This window comes from Oryza glaberrima, chromosome 11 (genome assembly GCF_000147395.1).
Source record: "Oryza glaberrima chromosome 11, OglaRS2, whole genome shotgun sequence".
In the NCBI taxonomy this organism is placed as follows: domain Eukaryota; kingdom Viridiplantae; phylum Streptophyta; class Magnoliopsida; order Poales; family Poaceae; genus Oryza; species Oryza glaberrima.
The window spans coordinates 26,342,958-26,359,312 of NC_068336.1; the positions used below are offsets into that span (position 1 = coordinate 26,342,958).

The window sequence follows — 16,355 nt, forward strand, 5'->3', positions numbered from 1 at the left end:
GATTTCAGACTCAAAAGAGTAGGTAGGAAATAAAGTTACACCTGGGAACCCTTTGAAACTCATATAGATGAAGATGAAGATAAAGAATACGTGTTTTACGCAAAACGATGTGGTATTAATATATGATTAATCGAGTTTTAATTATTATAAACTTGAAAAATATATTTATATGATATTTTAGAGTAATTTTCATATAGAAAGTTTTCGTACGAAACGTACCGTTTAGCACTTTGAAAAGCGTACTATGAATATCTAATTTCATCCAACTTTTGTTGGAGAAAAGAACGGAGCCGAGCAGGGCTCGCCCTGAAAAAACAAGAAGATAAAGAATACCATCTGGCTTGTGTACAATCTACTCTGTCAGCAAAGCCTATATTAAAATAGAGTATTATAATGATCTTGGGACTGGGAGAAGTCCTGTTTTGATGCAAAATTTTACCTATAGAATTCGTGCCCAATAATCCTCCGGCCATAAAATTTGCAGACAAGTCGTGCTTAGCTTAAATTGGTCAATAATTTGGGTTTTACCCCTAAACTGTGCCACTAACCTTTACAAAGTTGAGGCTTTCGTTAAGTTTTACCAGAAATAAACGTGCTGTGTGGGCGGTTTGCTATCGTGCGCAGGTGCGCCAGGCAGGAGTCAGGGCCGTGATCACGCAGATGTCTCTATTTGGGGTTTTTGCTACCTGCAGCCGTGTTCCCATATCTGATACGATAAGAAGTCGGATTATGGTAGTATACCGTGCATACACCCCTTGTTTTTAAAATCCTAGTAACTTTAAACTCTGGTAAAAATTTTATTCGAAAAATATGAAAACTTTCAACTAAGAATTGTAAAAAACAAATGATTCAAAATAGAAACTTAAGGTTCCACCCAAAATTTTATAGCTTGTCGCATCAAATGTTTAAACACTTGCATGAAGTATTAAATATAGGCTAAAAAAAATAACTAATTGCACATATTGCGACTACTTTGCGAGATGAATCTTTTAAGGCTAATTGCTCCATTAATTGATAATGTGGTGTTACAGTAAACATGTGCTAATGATGGATTAATTAGGCTTAATAAATTCGACTTGACGGATACTGTAATTAATTTTTTTATTAGTGCACGAACACCCCATGCGACACTCTACTTTACACCTTTAGATCTAAACACCCCCTTTCTACATGTGCGGAAAAAAAAATACACCCCCTTTCTACTTGTGCGGAAAAAAAATTCAGCTCAAACTAGAAAATTTTTAACTCGATAAGAAACTTTCAACCAAAAACCAGATAAATTTGAGGTTTCAATACAGGATAAAAGTAGATTTCGGGACGGTTTTTGAAAATTTAAACAGTAAATTTGAGTGAAATATGGGGAAAGTCCGTGGGAAAGATAAACCTTAACGTTTTCATTTGGGGCCAGGAGCACGGCCACCGCAACCATATCAGTATCACATTCCATCCCAAATCGCCAAAAAATCCCACCAATCCACTACTATTCCACTCCACCTCAGTCCAGGGCAAGATCCACAGGATGGCGTCCTCTGACGACGGCGTCGTGGCCCTCTACGGCGGCGGCAAGGTCTCCTGCAAGCCCCCCGCCGCCACCTTCTCCGTCAAGGTGGGCCTTGCCCAGATGCTGCGCGGCGGCGTCATCATGGACGTGGTCACCCCCGAGCAGGCACGCCTCGCCGAGGAGGCCGGCGCCTGCGCGGTCATGGCGCTGGAGCGCGTCCCCGCCGACATCCGCGCCCAGGGCGGCGTCGCGCGCATGTCCGACCCGGCGCTCATCCGCGACATCAAGCGCGCCGTCACCATCCCGGTCATGGCCAAGGCCCGCATAGGCCACTTCGTGGAGGCCCAGATCCTGGAGGCCATCGGCGTGGACTACGTGGACGAGAGCGAGGTGCTCACCCCCGCCGACGACGCCCACCACATCAACAAGCACAACTTCCGCGTCCCCTTCGTCTGCGGCTGCCGCGACCTCGGCGAGGCCCTCCGCCGCATCCGCGAGGGCGCCGCCATGATCCGCACCAAGGGCGAGGCCGGCACGGGCAACGTCGTCGAGGCCGTCCGCCACGTGCGCTCCGTGATGGGCGAAATCCGCGCGCTCCGCAACATGGACGACGACGAGGTCTTCTCCTACGCCAAGCGCATCGTCGCGCCCTACGACCTGGTCATGCAGACCAAGCAGCTGGGCCGCCTCCCCGTCGTGCAGTTCGCGGCCGGCGGCGTCGCCACCCCCGCCGACGCCGCCCTCATGATGCAGCTCGGCTGCGACGGCGTCTTCGTCGGCTCGGGCATCTTCAAGAGCGGCGACCCCGCGCGCCGCGCCCGCGCCATCGTGCAGGCCGTCACCCACTACAGCGATCCGGAGATCCTCGCCGACGTCAGCGCTGGCCTCGGGGACGCCATGGTCGGCATCAACCTCAACGACCAAAATGTCGAGCGCTACGCCGCCCGCTCCCACTGAGCAGCTCCTGCTCCTGCTCCTGCTCCCTCTCTCCTCTTCTCTCTCAGCTCCGCACCGGTGGATGGTGAATGTGAATCAACAATCGTCTTCTCTCACTAATTTTCTCCTCACAATGGACTGGAGAATGGATGATTTTTGCTGCCATTATTATTAGTTAATTAGTTTCTCCTCATTGCTACTGGAGTACTACTAATTGGCAATAGCACTTCTCTACTGCCGCCACCACTCATTACCATGCCAAATTGCCTTCAAGTTTTGTTGAATTTCCATTTTTATTTCCCAAGTTTCATTCCAACGTGTTGGGATATTGTATCATCTTTGATTTCCAACATGCTGCCTTTCTGACCTCTCCGGTCTATAACATCAGTCAGGCCCTATTTCGGGAAGAATTCTGAGCCAGAGATTCTGAGAGTTGTACTAGTTTCAAGCTCTCCCAAATAGGGTTTGAAAGAAAAAAAAAGTCAACCTTACCAAAATATGATAATGCTACAAAATTTTAGTAACGGGTGTGTTTAGATTCTAAAAATTTTTGGCTAAAAATGTCATATCAAATGTTTGGACATATGCATGGAGCATTAAATATGGACGGAAAAAAAAACCAATTGCACAGTTTGCATGTAAATTACGAGACAAATATTTTGAGCCTAATTACGCCATGATTTGACAATATGGTGCTACAGTAAACATTTACTAATGATTAATTAATTAGACTTAATAAATTCACCTCGCAGTTTACAGTAGGATTATATAATTTGTTTTGTTATTAGATTACTTTTAATACTTTAAATGTGTGTCCATATACATTAAAAAAATTTTGGGCATGGAACTAAAAACGGCCAATGTTAGAATGTGTTCGATTTGAAGGATTGTCAAATTTTGGTATAGTTTTTTATAAGTTAACTTATGTAATTATCAAATTGTGATATGATAGCTAATTAGCGGACGATGGTTTATTGCTTTTTCTAAAAAATACCAAGTCTGATAAAGTTGAAAATGACAATAAACCAAAACATTCCCTAGATATTCCATATTTGCCTTAGCTTGACACTGTAATTCCTCAACTACATATATTTCAGAACTCATTTAAATCCCAACACAACTCAAGATTCACTCAAGGTTCAACAATAAATTTGCCTCGTTAGCCTTCAAAAGAAAAACTATGATAATGCTTAAACATCCTCCTCCTCGCTACTCTCAACACAAATAACATCCTTCTTATCTTTCTTTTGCCTCTTCGATGCACAGGCCTTTCCTCCGGCTACTTCTGAATCGACATGTAACAGCATGAGCTCAATGATCGCGCTCCCGTACTTACCTGTCTTAACCTTTCCTATAAGCTTTTCAAGCTGCAGGCCACAGATAAAATGTACATATTAATTAGAGACGGTCCATATATACACTTAGGATAGCACTAAGTAGGATAAGAGAATATTTGAACCAAACCTCACCTCAGCAACAGTGGTTGGTTTTTGGCGGTTCAGGAGGGAAATTTGCTGGGCAGAAAGAACAGCATGTGGGAATACGCCTCCATTACTGGAAGAGAGCTCTCTCCGCAGGTCATCAAGCTTAGCTTCCAAATTACTCATCTGGTTGCGCTTAGTCCGTTTGGATCCACTACCTTTATCCTGAGAGTGAAAGGCAACGCTAAGCTTGACCGGTCTGTTCCCTGCATATATACGAAAAAAACATATTCACATACGTTCCACAATTTCCTAAATTATCCAAACATGAACACATGACCACATCAAGAAAAACCTCAAAGTTTAAGGCAGGTCAAGGGCCAGAATTTTAATTAGTGTACGGTCACAATCCATCTAGCAATAACAAAGATAGTGGTGTGTTCAAGCGTTGAACTTTACACATAAGATGTTCATCCATCGCTCGTAAAATAAGATGGAAAGTTCACGAGAAAGAAACATTTACCTTGTAGTGCTGGCTTCCACAGTGGTCCCAAGGCAACATATGCATTGGTTGCATATGCTGTATGCTGAAATTCTTCTTTCTAAGAGGGATAAACAGTTCTTCAGTAATCATTGCAAATCAAATCAAGGTCTTTGAGGCAAACAAAGAAAGCAGCTAAAGCTATGAAAATGTGAAGACCATATTATTAGACTTTTTGTTAAAATAGTTTCATAATGTTATGATCTTGCTACTGCTTTTTATTGATATATAAGATTATAAAAGCAAAAGCTTCATTTTTGGAAAACAAAGATTGGGGATGGCCACAATACAAGCACAAACACCTTTGCTTCAAAACGTTTATTGATTTTTTTTCTCAAAACATTAGTGGCAAAATATAATTATTTTGACCACAAGACAATGCAGCATGGTAATTATAGAGAATGTGTCGTGTAGTTAACCAGAAAAAAGGTAGCACTATTTTCCACATTGCCATTATCAAAGCAAAATGCTCATTTCAAATCTACAGGGTTTCCCAAAACCAGTTGGTTTATGCAAGTTTATGAAATCCCAGCTAGTAGCCAGGAGTATAGCAACCACTGGAACCTGGTTCTTATTCTGCTGTCTTACACAGCTACATTTACAAATGGGGGGAATATAAAACCATTATAAGATACAGAAAAAAATAAAAATAAAACAAACCAATAAATATACAACTAAACCAGATCTGGTATTACACCATGGTCTTGGATTTTGGGCTGGGTCTGGAGTGTGTGGTGCTCAGCCCTTGTCCATGGTTGAAGTAGTTCTTATAGAACTTGCAGTAGTTATATAAACATACATTTAATGTTACAAGTGAAGTACTCCAAATAAATGTTTCAATAGTAGCAGTACTAGGTGAATTATAAACCTGAATGTGAGATTCATAATGGACATTAATCACCATTAATAAACTTGTGAATTCGCATGGCAGTATTTGCAGTCACACATACCAAAACCCGATCGAGTATAAGTTGAACTACCAACTGTTCAATGCCTTCTTTCTTAAGATCAATGGACTCATTTGAACAACCTGCTTATCCATGATCAGTAGTAATATCAGAACTGTTTTCTGGGTCATTCAATATTTATGCAGGCAAATGGTATAAATTAAATGAATCATCAACTTGAATCACACAAAAAAGGGTGTTTGGTTGGAGGAAGTTCACCTAAATCTTTCCACTTTGCCTTGAACTTATCAACCAGCTGCAACAATGTAGCTCTTTGGTCATTAAGTTGGATATCATGTAGAAGCGAAACGATAATTTTAGTATGGTCTGTACAATAAGTCATAGAAACAATCGAAGTATAAATATACATACACAAAATCTTTCCAAGAAATATGTCTCCCAAAAATACCATTTTGTAAAAATATAAACTAAAGAACATGCAAGTATCAAGTATGTAATTCAGTGCAACAGTAAAATTTTCAAGCTGATGTAAAATCATCATACGGGTAGCGTCTATCTCCTTGAGCTCAAGACTAGAAGTGCAGTTGTCACACATTCCTACAAGAAGAAACTGTTTAAGTATGATAAATCCAGAAGTTTAGTCATGTACTCAGAAAGTAATGAGAGAACACCATTGCAATCTTGTGCAGCCTCTCCAAAATGCCGGAAGAAAGCACCACGACGACAGCTCCTCTTAGACTATAAACAGGCGAGCTTACGATCAGAAATAAATGTGAATAAACTACAGATAACCATGTTGGATGTTCAGAAAAAAGCTAATTATGGCAAATATAGCATGCTCAGGTCATGTAAGTTAATGAGCTTCAAACTATTTCCTAATCTTTATTACTTGTTATATAGGCCTAAGTCTGTTCACACAGTTCCGAGTAGGACTCTAGTATAAGTATATTGCAATAAAACTTTACAATATTACTTTTCGTTGTATGAACAACTTTTGTCCTATGTTATCTCAGGACCTATTGCATGTTTTATTCCTAGAGAGAGAGATCCGACAGCAAGTTATGATGTCCATTTTCTGTGGAAAGGTATATTGATCCCTATGCTCCTGTACATTTTCAGTGGAAGTTATTTTTGGAGTGTTGTACAAAATTCCAGGCAGGAAGTTCAGTTGGATTGATCACTTAAACAGCAGTGTGAGATTATACATAAATGACTTTGTTGTACAGTTATGAGTAGAAAAGGGGCGGAACTGAGACTAACAAAATCTATGTTGAGGGTATAAAGAATTAAGAAAATCAAATATTATTCATTTTGGCGGAGCACTGGGAATTTACCTGACAATATCGTACTATGTCATAAAGATTTTGCAGGCCACAGTTTTCATAGAAGACCATTGAACTCTGCTCATTGAAAAAACAGCATATCGATAAGAGGAAGCAAGAAGCCACACCAAGAGAAAAAGGAAGACATCTTTAGTCTTACTTGGCGTGGAACATCACCAGGTCGATAATACAGAATACATTCTGAAGGTAGTCCATCTCTCCCTGCCCTTCCACTTTCCTAAAATCAATAAGATCTATTTAAAATGGACCACGCAGTCAGAGAAAAGAAGAAAGTTGGTTAAATAATTAGATGTACCTGGTAGTATGTTTCCATAGATTTACTAAGGCTGTGGTGAATCACAAACCTGACTACAGAAACAAAATGAGATTTAATTTATTTCTTAGATATGTAATTGCAAACATAATAGTCCAATTTGTTCGATATCACCAGTCTGTAACTGCTACTTATCGGTAATTCAAAAACTAATTGTAGTCACAGTATACAAAAGACATGCAATTTATTTGAGAAGCCTATGCTGAAATATTCTAGGACAACGAAGGAGCATGGGAACATATAGTATATGGATTGTCCAAATAATTATGAACTATGCCATAGCACAAATCTAACTAGTTCCAGTAAGTCAGATTTGTGAGAGGATATAAGAGAAAGAACGAGTGAAAGATGATATCATACAGTACTTCGAAAAGTTTGCAAGTGGATTCAAATATGCAAATAAACTGAAAACTAGTCCATGAACACATATTGGTTCAAATAGATCAAAAGTTGGTTTGACAAGGCATCCATGTGGCCTTAGACACTTATGTGAAGTGGCGCGTGGAAACAAATATGACATTTCTTCTTTCTCCCATTCTCTCCCCAACTACTCTTTCTCATATCTTCCCTGTAACCTCATAGTCAGAAAGAACAGCAGCCTGTCTCATCACTCTGATATGCGACAAAGAATATATTTCAAATGAATTATAGGGAGGGTTTCCCTAAAAACTGTGGTGAGGTGTCTCTAGTGTCATGATCATCGGGTCGACAGGCCGACCACGTGTACTTCGGATAGGGATAAGTTAGATTGAGGTCTAGTTAGAGATAAGATTAGATCGAGTCCTTACTTAGGGGTCAAGTTAAATTCCATCTATATAAGGAAGGAATTGTGTCTATTATTATTAAGCAATGAAAATCAATTAGTCTAATCTCTCTCCCCTATGTTCTCTCCCAGTCTAAATCTACATCCCTTCTCCAGTAGCTGACACGCCAGGTTATCTTCCTGACGCTGGTTAAGCACCAGCTCTGAATCTATTTGAATCATTCATACAAGTTAGAACGTTTCCAGCTTCTAAGATAATGGACCAACTTGCACCTTGCAAATTTAGAGACTTATGGGGCAATTTACTAAATAGTTGGAAATTTTGGCCGCCTTGAAACACAGTTCTTCATGTTTTACCAAACATTTAAGTTTCCTAATATTTTTACTACCTGTAATAACATCTACAGGGTTTCGACTGTTTCCCATGACCTGCGATCAATGACGGGCTAATCCCCATCTGTTTAATCCTGCTGGTACCATATAATTAGATTAGATAAGTGCACATCTACATCTTGAACACATCATATGTCATCATTATGATGAAAGACCAAAACTTAACGCACCATCTGGCTTGTTGATTCCCATTCCAAATGCCACCTACATAAATTAATACAAAACTTGAATGTTAGAGATAGAGATAGAGAGAGAGAGAGAGAGAGGAGAGGGGGGCATAGACGAGGGGGGGGGGGGGGGTGGATGCATACTGTTCCAACAATGACCTGCAATTTGCTTTTGCTCCAGCTGTTGAAAGAAACGGTTCACAAAATTGTCGGCAACCATAAGAGCTCAACATCAAATTACAATGGCGATACAGAATTACAGTCATAGAAATTTCAATGTACAAAACTACTGTTGAATGCATCATTGCATCATACTTACAAGGTCCAAAAACATTTAAAGGTGATTAACAACACAGATTTGTATTTTCAACTAAATCAGAAACATGCTACTCATAGATCAGGCAGCTGTAATCCAATAAGGGGTTGAGCAGTTGGACAATAGTAATTAAAAGTAGACATTTTGAGAAACTGCACATTCATTCTTTTTAATTCCTCTGGTGCAAGTATAGCCAAGGAAAAGAGGTGGTAGGAGAGTTAGCCTGTCCACAAAAGACAGCAAGTTTGCTCCAACTAGCACGGTTGCACGGGTCATATACAACATTCCATTTATGCTGTTTTTCTTTTACCTGAACTATTTAGCATCTTGAACCGAGCTGAGCTACGTTCCGCTTTCTTTTTGCTCTGTTAAACCACCGGTTCATTCTGGTTACTGTGATTTTAATATTAGAATTATTAAACATTATAAGAATAATATTGGTAGCTAAAGCTTTCACGCACAAACATACATAGCAAATGAAGAATTTATACAGTTTAAAAATGTTTAATTTATTCGTTCAGAGAGAAACCTGTATGAAGTTGAAGAGGAACTCTCCTATTACATATAAATTCCATACTTTGCAGTTATATGCATGTGATTATTCAAAAGTGAGCATGTTCAGAGAGAGACAATTCAACCTTGTTGATCAGTATGTACTACATATGTTGCTTATAAATGTACAAGACCAAATAAAGTTCATCTCAAAGTAACAAACAAGGATAAAAAAAATTCTGAGCATACCGCATATGAACTTTCTCACGAGAAATAACATCCATATCTGCATGATAATAATCTGCTAAAATACCCCTTTCAGACAATTCTTTTGCGACCTGTTTGTCAGTAAAAGCACAGAATTATAAAATAGTTGATGAAGCAGTGTGAGAGATACTGTTGGTCAGCGGATGGCCATTTTAGAATACAAGAAAGTCCTTGAAGACTAACCATGAAACACAGCATTAGGATATAGTATAGATATAGATGCAGCAATCATGTGTTAGGCATAGTGCATATCAAAAGAATCTCTAACAATTATAAATTCAGATGGTAACTGAAAATGGTAAGCCATAATATTTAGTAAATGGAAGATGCAACCAATGAAATCATACTTTGCAAACATTTATTCCCATAAATGGAAGATGTTACTTGTCAATTCTTATTTTCAGAATGTAGTTCATGTTAGCTTTATGTTTGCATTGAGAGAACTAAAGTTGACAATGTGCAGTCAGTAAAGTAGAGAAGTCCAAGACATGGCTTTCAACCACTGCCCATTTTTAACTATATAAAGAGTAAATTTCACGAAACAGCAACTATTTGTTCAAAACTGTAACCTTGCTGCATCTTTAGATGGGCGTTTCATAAAACAACAATAGCATATAATTTTATCAAAAACAAAATGCAATGTTATCATGCACCAGTGTCTAGGGGTGGTAATGGGCCCAACTATTTAGCCTACAAAATTTGAGGGCCTGGTCTAAAATGGGGTGGGCTGAAATTTTATACATTTTTGACCTAAAAATATGAGGGCAGGTATGGTTGTGAAAGAACCCATGGGCCTTGACCCATTACCAATCTCTTATTGCTCCAATCTTTACCGCAGCTACCCTATGTTAAATTTAGCATCTAGCAAATCGAATATATATGAACTGACAGATAGTGTAGCATGTGAAAGACTGTAAAACACAAACCAGAATTGAATAGAAATTCAAAAGTTACAGATAGTGGATTATCCAACCAAATCACATGTCAGCAAATAAAAGAAACTTGAAGCATTCATCAGTGACTATACTAACCTGTTCACATTCCTTCCTAGAAAAGCAGTAAACAATCCCAGATTCATTATTCGGGTACGATTCACTTATAAAGTTTGCAATCTCATCAATGACGACCTTTCCAACTGGTGATTTCTCAAATACCTGAATAGCAAAAGAATGTTAAAGGCAAATACAACTATACAAGACTAGTGAAATGTTCTCTTCACATCTTCATTCTTCTGCATTGCACTTTCTTATATTTAAGAAAAAGTCTACTGACTACTGGGGTGAATCTACTCGCTCCTAACAGTGGCTGCTCAAGCTGGCAGCAGCAACTCAAACTCAGGCAAAGGATAGAAAATTGAAGGTTAGGTGAGGAAGAAGGGCAAAGTGACATTTCTCTAGCTCAGTGTACAGATAGGAAGTGTTGGCAAAAGTTGTGGTATTAATTGGCACTTCCCAAATTTTGTGGTATTCTCTGAATTTGGCAAAATCTGTGGTATGGATGGATTTTCCTCGATTTGAAATTGAGAAAAGGCATACTTTATAGAAAAGGTTGGGCCTGTTAATTGTGCTGACAAACTTGACACATCTAGGGATATGAAGCATCTCTATCAAATCAATTTGCACTTTACTTGTCGCAGTTGCCTGCAAAAAAAGAAGCAGGCCTTATTTCACATTACAGTTAAAATTTAATTATAGTAAAAAATGGATATTATTTTCGCAACTCACAGTTAAAGCTATCATAGGAACACTGGGAAACTGGACCTTTAAAATGCCAAGATTCTTGTAGTCTGGGCGAAAATCATGGCCCCATTGACTACAGCAGTGTGCCTCCTGCATGATAACACTTAATTACAATGATAAATTGGTAATCGCAGACTCTAGATACACATGTGCTTAACTGCTTAAAACATATGTCAACTAGCTATGCTCACACTTGATAAGATCATTATATGATGAGAAACATAATAAAAACTAAAAACCAATATGAATAACTTATAAAATGTGAACAGTGAATAAACCAATTCATCATAACTGCTCATTTTGTACAAGTGATTAGCACGAGTAGTAGACAATGGCAACAAGTCTTCTTCGTTTTTTTTGCAAATCATTTTTTCTAGTCCAAGAGGGATGGGTTAGTATTTAAATAGTAAAACACACTCAAAGCAAAACAATATTCTTAAGAGAGACAGAGTAAGCAAAAGCATGTACAAGCACATCATCCAACCTTAATCAGAGTAAACATGCTTTATTGTGTGGTAAAAAACTCACATCTATTGCAATGAGAGAAAGACGCCCTGCATGGTGGCATTTCTCAAGCTTAGACATGAACCTTTTACTTTTGGATATCTTTTCAGGTGTCACATACAATATCTTCAGTTCTCCTTCACCTTTATCAAGCGCCTTGTAGACGAACTTCTCGACTTCCTTATTGGTAGTTGAAGCCAGCATGTATGCTTGTATACCTAAAGCTGCTAGTCCCATGACCTAGAATTGAACAAATCAAATAATGGTAATGATCATATACAAGATAAAATAAATTCTCATGGTAGTCATGGTGGCCTAGACAACACCATGTCAGCAAGCAGACTAGGCAGGTGTACAGGCATTGCCTGGAGAAGACAAGAGACTTAAAGAAAGGCTGAGCAGAGAGCAAAGAGTTAGAAGAGAACCAGAGAGAAACATAGTAGAGAGTAGAAGTGAGAAGAAGAGAACAGAAGAAAGCAGAAAATCACAGCATAGAGATAGGGGAACAAGTCTAATAGCGCTTGAATAGCTGGATCTGGAGTCTGTGTTGATGACGACAGCCAGCTGGAAGCAATGTAGAATGTACTAGGCCACGAGGATGATGCAGGCTATGCATGTTGCGATGAGCCCATGAGGGGTGATGACAACATGGACATGTGGGCTACTTTAGGGAACGAGGGCACCAGAGAACTGGATATGAACCTCAAAATGGAGATTATAGTCATTAGCCAATGGAAATAGCGAGGAATGAATTAGTTCTAGTTGTTTTGACTTAGTTATTGCTTTAGTTTTCAAATTGTGACTGCAAATGTATATGCTTCTTTATATTCTTCTTGATTGAATAGGCAGAGCTCTGGCTGTTTTCCTCTTCTTTTCTTCTAGAAGAGATTATAGGCAGAGACAGTGAGTATAACACGCGGGGGATCACTAGAGGCCAGACAGATAAAACTTTGACAACACAGATATTATCCTATCTCTCTCATACGTGATGTCCATGGGTGTCCTTTTGTCTACTTGATGACTTGGAAAATGCAGTGAAAACTACGATCTTGAAAGCTTAAATACCTGGTCCTGGATAAGGGAAAGCAAAGGACTAACAACCAATGTAATTCCATCATGAAGTACAGCAGGTAGTTGATAGCAGAGGCTCTTCCCTCCACCAGCAGCCATTATGACCAGTACATCTCTTCCACTCATGATGGCATTGATTATCTGGAAGGTTGCAATATGCTTAAAAGGATGCAAAATAAAGAAACTGTAAGCAGTATAGCAAGTTGTGGTATGTACATCTAGGGCTAGGCTCAACAGTACCAAGAGAACAAAAGGGAAAGAATGTGGGGATAGTAACATAATTCTAAAAGATTATTTCTTTTTGAGCAACACACAAGTTAATGATAAATAATAGAATACATATAGCAGCCCATGTATGTCTGAAGCACACCAAATATATGGTTTCTTCGCTAAATGAAATGATTATATGAATCTCACTTTGTATTTTATTTCGTAGTTGTAAGCAGTGTCCAACATAAAAAAAGGATAACTTCTACTCTTCTTAGTTGTTTAAGCAGTGTCCAACATAAAAATATAGATAACTTCTACTAACCTTACCTCTCTTTGATTCTGCCGGTATGAAGAAATCCCAAATACATTAAAACGAACATCATCAGCCCGAGAGTCCCATAAGAAGCTCCCAGACCAATCTTTTGGACCAACTGAAGGGGTATTATTAATTGTGTTGTTGGATGCTTTAGATACTTCGAGCATAGCTTTCAGCTGTGATTCACGCTCATACAGCTCCTCTTGACGATCAATCAGTGCACTAATTTGCCCTGAGAAACATGAATTTAAGTGAGCAAAACAAAAGGATAATTTGTAATATGAGGAAATAACAGAGCACTAGCACCACAAAGGAAAAGGTGGCCACTGCTGATCATAATGCAAGTGAAGATACATAATGACATTAGCAGCCTATTTATATAGGCATAGTTGCTTTGTTTCATCATAGTGTAAGGTGATAATTAGACTTCATGTAAATTAATGCAAGTGAAGATACATAATGACATTAGCAGCATATTTATATAGGCATAGTTGATTTGTTTCATCATAGTGTAAGGTGATAATTAGACTTCATGTAAATTAAAGACTAAATAGTCCCGGCAAAAATATTATGAATCCCGGCAAAAATTAAAGACTAAAGAGGGATGTGGTTTTGTATTATTTGTATGAAAGTACCTATGGATTTATAACAATTAGTATTTGTGATGTAATATAGACAGTGATAAAATATTCATCAATGAGAAAAACGGAGCAGGAGATGCCAATCTAACCCCCGAAAATTGTTGTACTTGCTATAATTTAATTCAACTGCACTTAGATATGGTGAGCTAGAAACCCCTGCCTCCCATTTATGTATTACACAGAAGGGTTAATCACTTGATCTCATCCGAGGAACGTTTATGAATCAAAGGGATAGCACATATTGCAGAATATGCATGATTAGCGGTGACCTTGGATGTCATCAAGTTCTGCCTGAACGAGTAACAATTCTCCCTGAATGTTGTCTTCCTCATACATGCTGCAGCCCTGCACAATGACAAGGGAAAAAAAAGGCAACTGACTTTCTTAGCTTACCCACTGCCTTAAAAACGAGTATTGAGTTAGAGTCCATGAAACAGAATTGTACACTTTGAGTTGGGACTATCAAAAGGCATACTCGGACCCAACATCAAAACACAAGACCTAATTATAGTTAAACAATTGAGGTAAATTAATACTGACATGTCCATGTATAACAAGCATCGATCGGCATATATATGGCATTTGTTCAAGAGAACCAGTTAGAGGCTGATTTGGTCCATTTTCAGAAATACAGAATCCTCATTCTGCCACATAATAAGTACTTCTTTTTAAAAATAGTCTAGGGCATACCACATAGCACATCCATCTTTTCAAAATCAAAGCAACACAACAGTTAGGTGGTGAATCGAACCGAACCGATATGGAGGCAGGTGGACGGAGGTCGGGCGCGTCACCGTCGCTACTCCCCCAAACCTGCACGCCCCGCCCGCCGTCCGCGCGAGGAGGCCAAGGCCGGTGGAGGAGGCCGTGCGCGCGAGGAGGGCAAGGCCGGTGGAGGAGGCTAGGGTGTCTACGAGGCTTCTCTCTCTACAGCCGCGCGCGCGACGAGGCGAGGCGACGCCTGCGTCCGGCTCGCACCGCACCACACCACACCGCAGATTGGGGAATCGGGAGAGGTAGGTAGAGCCGAGGTGCGGTGCGGGGAAGAAGATGAATAAATACTACTACTCCTTATTACAAGTCGTTTTACTTTTTTTCCTTGCAAACTTTAGTATTTTTAACGTAAAACAAACACATTATCAATATATATCCATATTAAATTTAATAAAACTGATTTGATTATTGCTAAATTATCTATAAACCTAGTCAAATTTAACAAAGTTTGATTAAGTAAAAAGTCAAACCAGGGGTGTAGCGATTACCCCGCGCGTTGCAGCGGAAAAATTTAGAAATACGTAAAAAAAGCTTTAAGAAAAGAAATTATAATATATAAAAAGATAATATTTTAAGCTTGATAGTTGGTGATTTAAAATTTTGATTGTATATGACACATAAATTGTTATATACCAAACATGAGAAAAATCTAATGTGTCTATAATTTATCTAGGTGACATGTATGGTTCTAATGGATATTTAGATTTATTATAATATAACTACATTAAGTAAGTATGTGGCCCTATGCATGTCAACCTTTTGGTTCTAACTATATAGGATATATAAATTACGAGGGTACCCTTTCTGGAAAAGGAAAAGTACCTATACTAATCGGGCAGTTTATACGAGTTCTCCCATTAATCAAAAAAAATCTGGTCGTTGATTTGCTAGATTGTATTATCACCACCGTAGATGACAAAATCAAATTGTGGGACACTTTTAAAGAAAATCTAATCTATGTAAAATTGTGGGCCACTTTTAAAGCAAACCTAATCTACGTCCGTCGGTGATATGGGCCCGGGGGTACCCCGTACAGAGGGAGAAGGCCGCCCCAAACCCACGTGGCGCCCCCGAGGGGGGTCGGGCCCGGGGTTGGAGCGGTGGCTGCCTCCCGAGCCAAGGGTCGGCCCGTCCTGAGCCCCTCCTCGCTCTGATTCACGTGTGTGCCATGGGCTTGCATTCCCAGCGCCCAACTACCGCGTTTAATGAGGTCCTGTCTGCTGCGGCACGCCACATTTAATGTGGCGAGCATGCACACTAACAGGTCGCTTGCAGCGGGAATGACCGATGTGACGACGGATAGGCATAGGACAGGGCACTATGCGCACGTGCCTGCTGCTAGCAGGGGACATGGCTTGCGTCTGCCCCGTCCCGTCGCCATTAATGAGGGGTTTTTTTGCCTCTCCCTTGGACTCGGACCAACATTTTCTCCACGCCAGTCCGTTCGAGAGATCCCTACCCTGTGGTGGAGCCGGACGGCCAGAAATCATCGACATTTAAGGAGGAATGACATGGGCGGACGCCCACGTCATTCGGCATGATGGGATGGGGCCCATGTCACGGTAAGGCGCGCATGGCTTCACACGTCGAGAGGACAAGATACACATTAATTACCTATAAAGAATATTATTGGTAACCCCTTAACATATAAAAAGATGTCCATGCGTGGGGGAAAAGGGGGACGGAGGGCGGAAAGCGCTTTTATTTCCTCACCAGATCCAACCACACACAGGAGTAGG

The 16,355-nt window shown here is 39.8% G+C and overlaps 2 protein-coding genes across 8 annotated transcripts; one reads left to right on the forward strand and one right to left on the reverse strand.

The window, feature by feature from the left end:
• Positions 1 to 1,439: 1,439 nt before the first annotated feature.
• Positions 1,440 to 2,592, forward strand: LOC127755595 (probable pyridoxal 5'-phosphate synthase subunit PDX1.1). The gene has a single exon (XM_052281281.1). The coding sequence runs from the start codon at positions 1,520 to 1,522 to the stop codon at positions 2,456 to 2,458; it is 939 nt and encodes a 312-aa protein (XP_052137241.1). The 5' UTR covers positions 1,440 to 1,519; the 3' UTR covers positions 2,459 to 2,592.
• Positions 2,593 to 3,499: 907 nt separating this feature from the next.
• On the reverse strand, positions 3,500 to 14,890 carry LOC127755594 (ATP-dependent DNA helicase Q-like 2). 7 transcript variants are annotated; one of them, XM_052281276.1, is made up of 21 exons: positions 14,599 to 14,889; positions 14,112 to 14,187; positions 13,213 to 13,433; positions 12,670 to 12,816; positions 11,629 to 11,844; positions 11,086 to 11,190; positions 10,897 to 11,001; positions 10,393 to 10,515; positions 9,344 to 9,432; positions 8,431 to 8,467; positions 8,290 to 8,323; positions 6,946 to 6,998; positions 6,790 to 6,867; positions 6,642 to 6,707; positions 5,979 to 6,045; positions 5,851 to 5,904; positions 5,566 to 5,673; positions 5,350 to 5,429; positions 4,382 to 4,460; positions 3,907 to 4,124; positions 3,500 to 3,804 (listed from the first exon to the last, which is right to left on the reverse strand). In XM_052281276.1, the coding sequence occupies exons 2-21, from the start codon at positions 14,176 to 14,178 to the stop codon at positions 3,628 to 3,630; spliced, it is 2,124 nt and encodes a 707-aa protein (XP_052137236.1). In that variant the 5' UTR covers positions 14,179 to 14,187; positions 14,599 to 14,889; the 3' UTR covers positions 3,500 to 3,627. The 7 variants fall into 7 exon arrangements, 6 of the variants coding, with proteins under 6 accessions (XP_052137236.1, XP_052137234.1, XP_052137235.1 ...); XM_052281274.1 differs by having other exon boundaries at positions 5,566 to 5,904; XR_008013049.1 differs by lacking the exon at positions 3,500 to 3,804 and having other exon boundaries at positions 4,109 to 4,124; positions 5,268 to 5,429; positions 14,599 to 14,890.
• Between the last annotated feature and the right edge of the window lie 1,465 nt (positions 14,891 to 16,355).

What these genes read in the sequence shown, in the direction of transcription:
- LOC127755595 (XM_052281281.1), top strand. Translation starts at nt 1,520, where the DNA reads ATGGCGTCCTCTGACGACGGCGTCGTGGCCCTCTACGGCGGCGGCAAG.
- LOC127755594 (XM_052281274.1), bottom strand. Translation starts at nt 14,178, where the DNA reads ATGTATGAGGAAGACAACATTCAGGGAGAATTGTTACTCGTTCAGGCA. An exon ending in GGCCCAACCTTTTCTATAAA is followed by an intron (nt 10,516 to 10,896) that starts GTATGCCTTTTC and finishes TTTGCTATTCAG; the next exon opens with GTATTTGAGAAATCACCAGT. An exon ending in ACATAGTACGATATTGTCAG is followed by an intron (nt 6,046 to 6,641) that starts GTAAATTCCCAG and finishes GCCTGTTTATAG; the next exon opens with TCTAAGAGGAGCTGTCGTCG.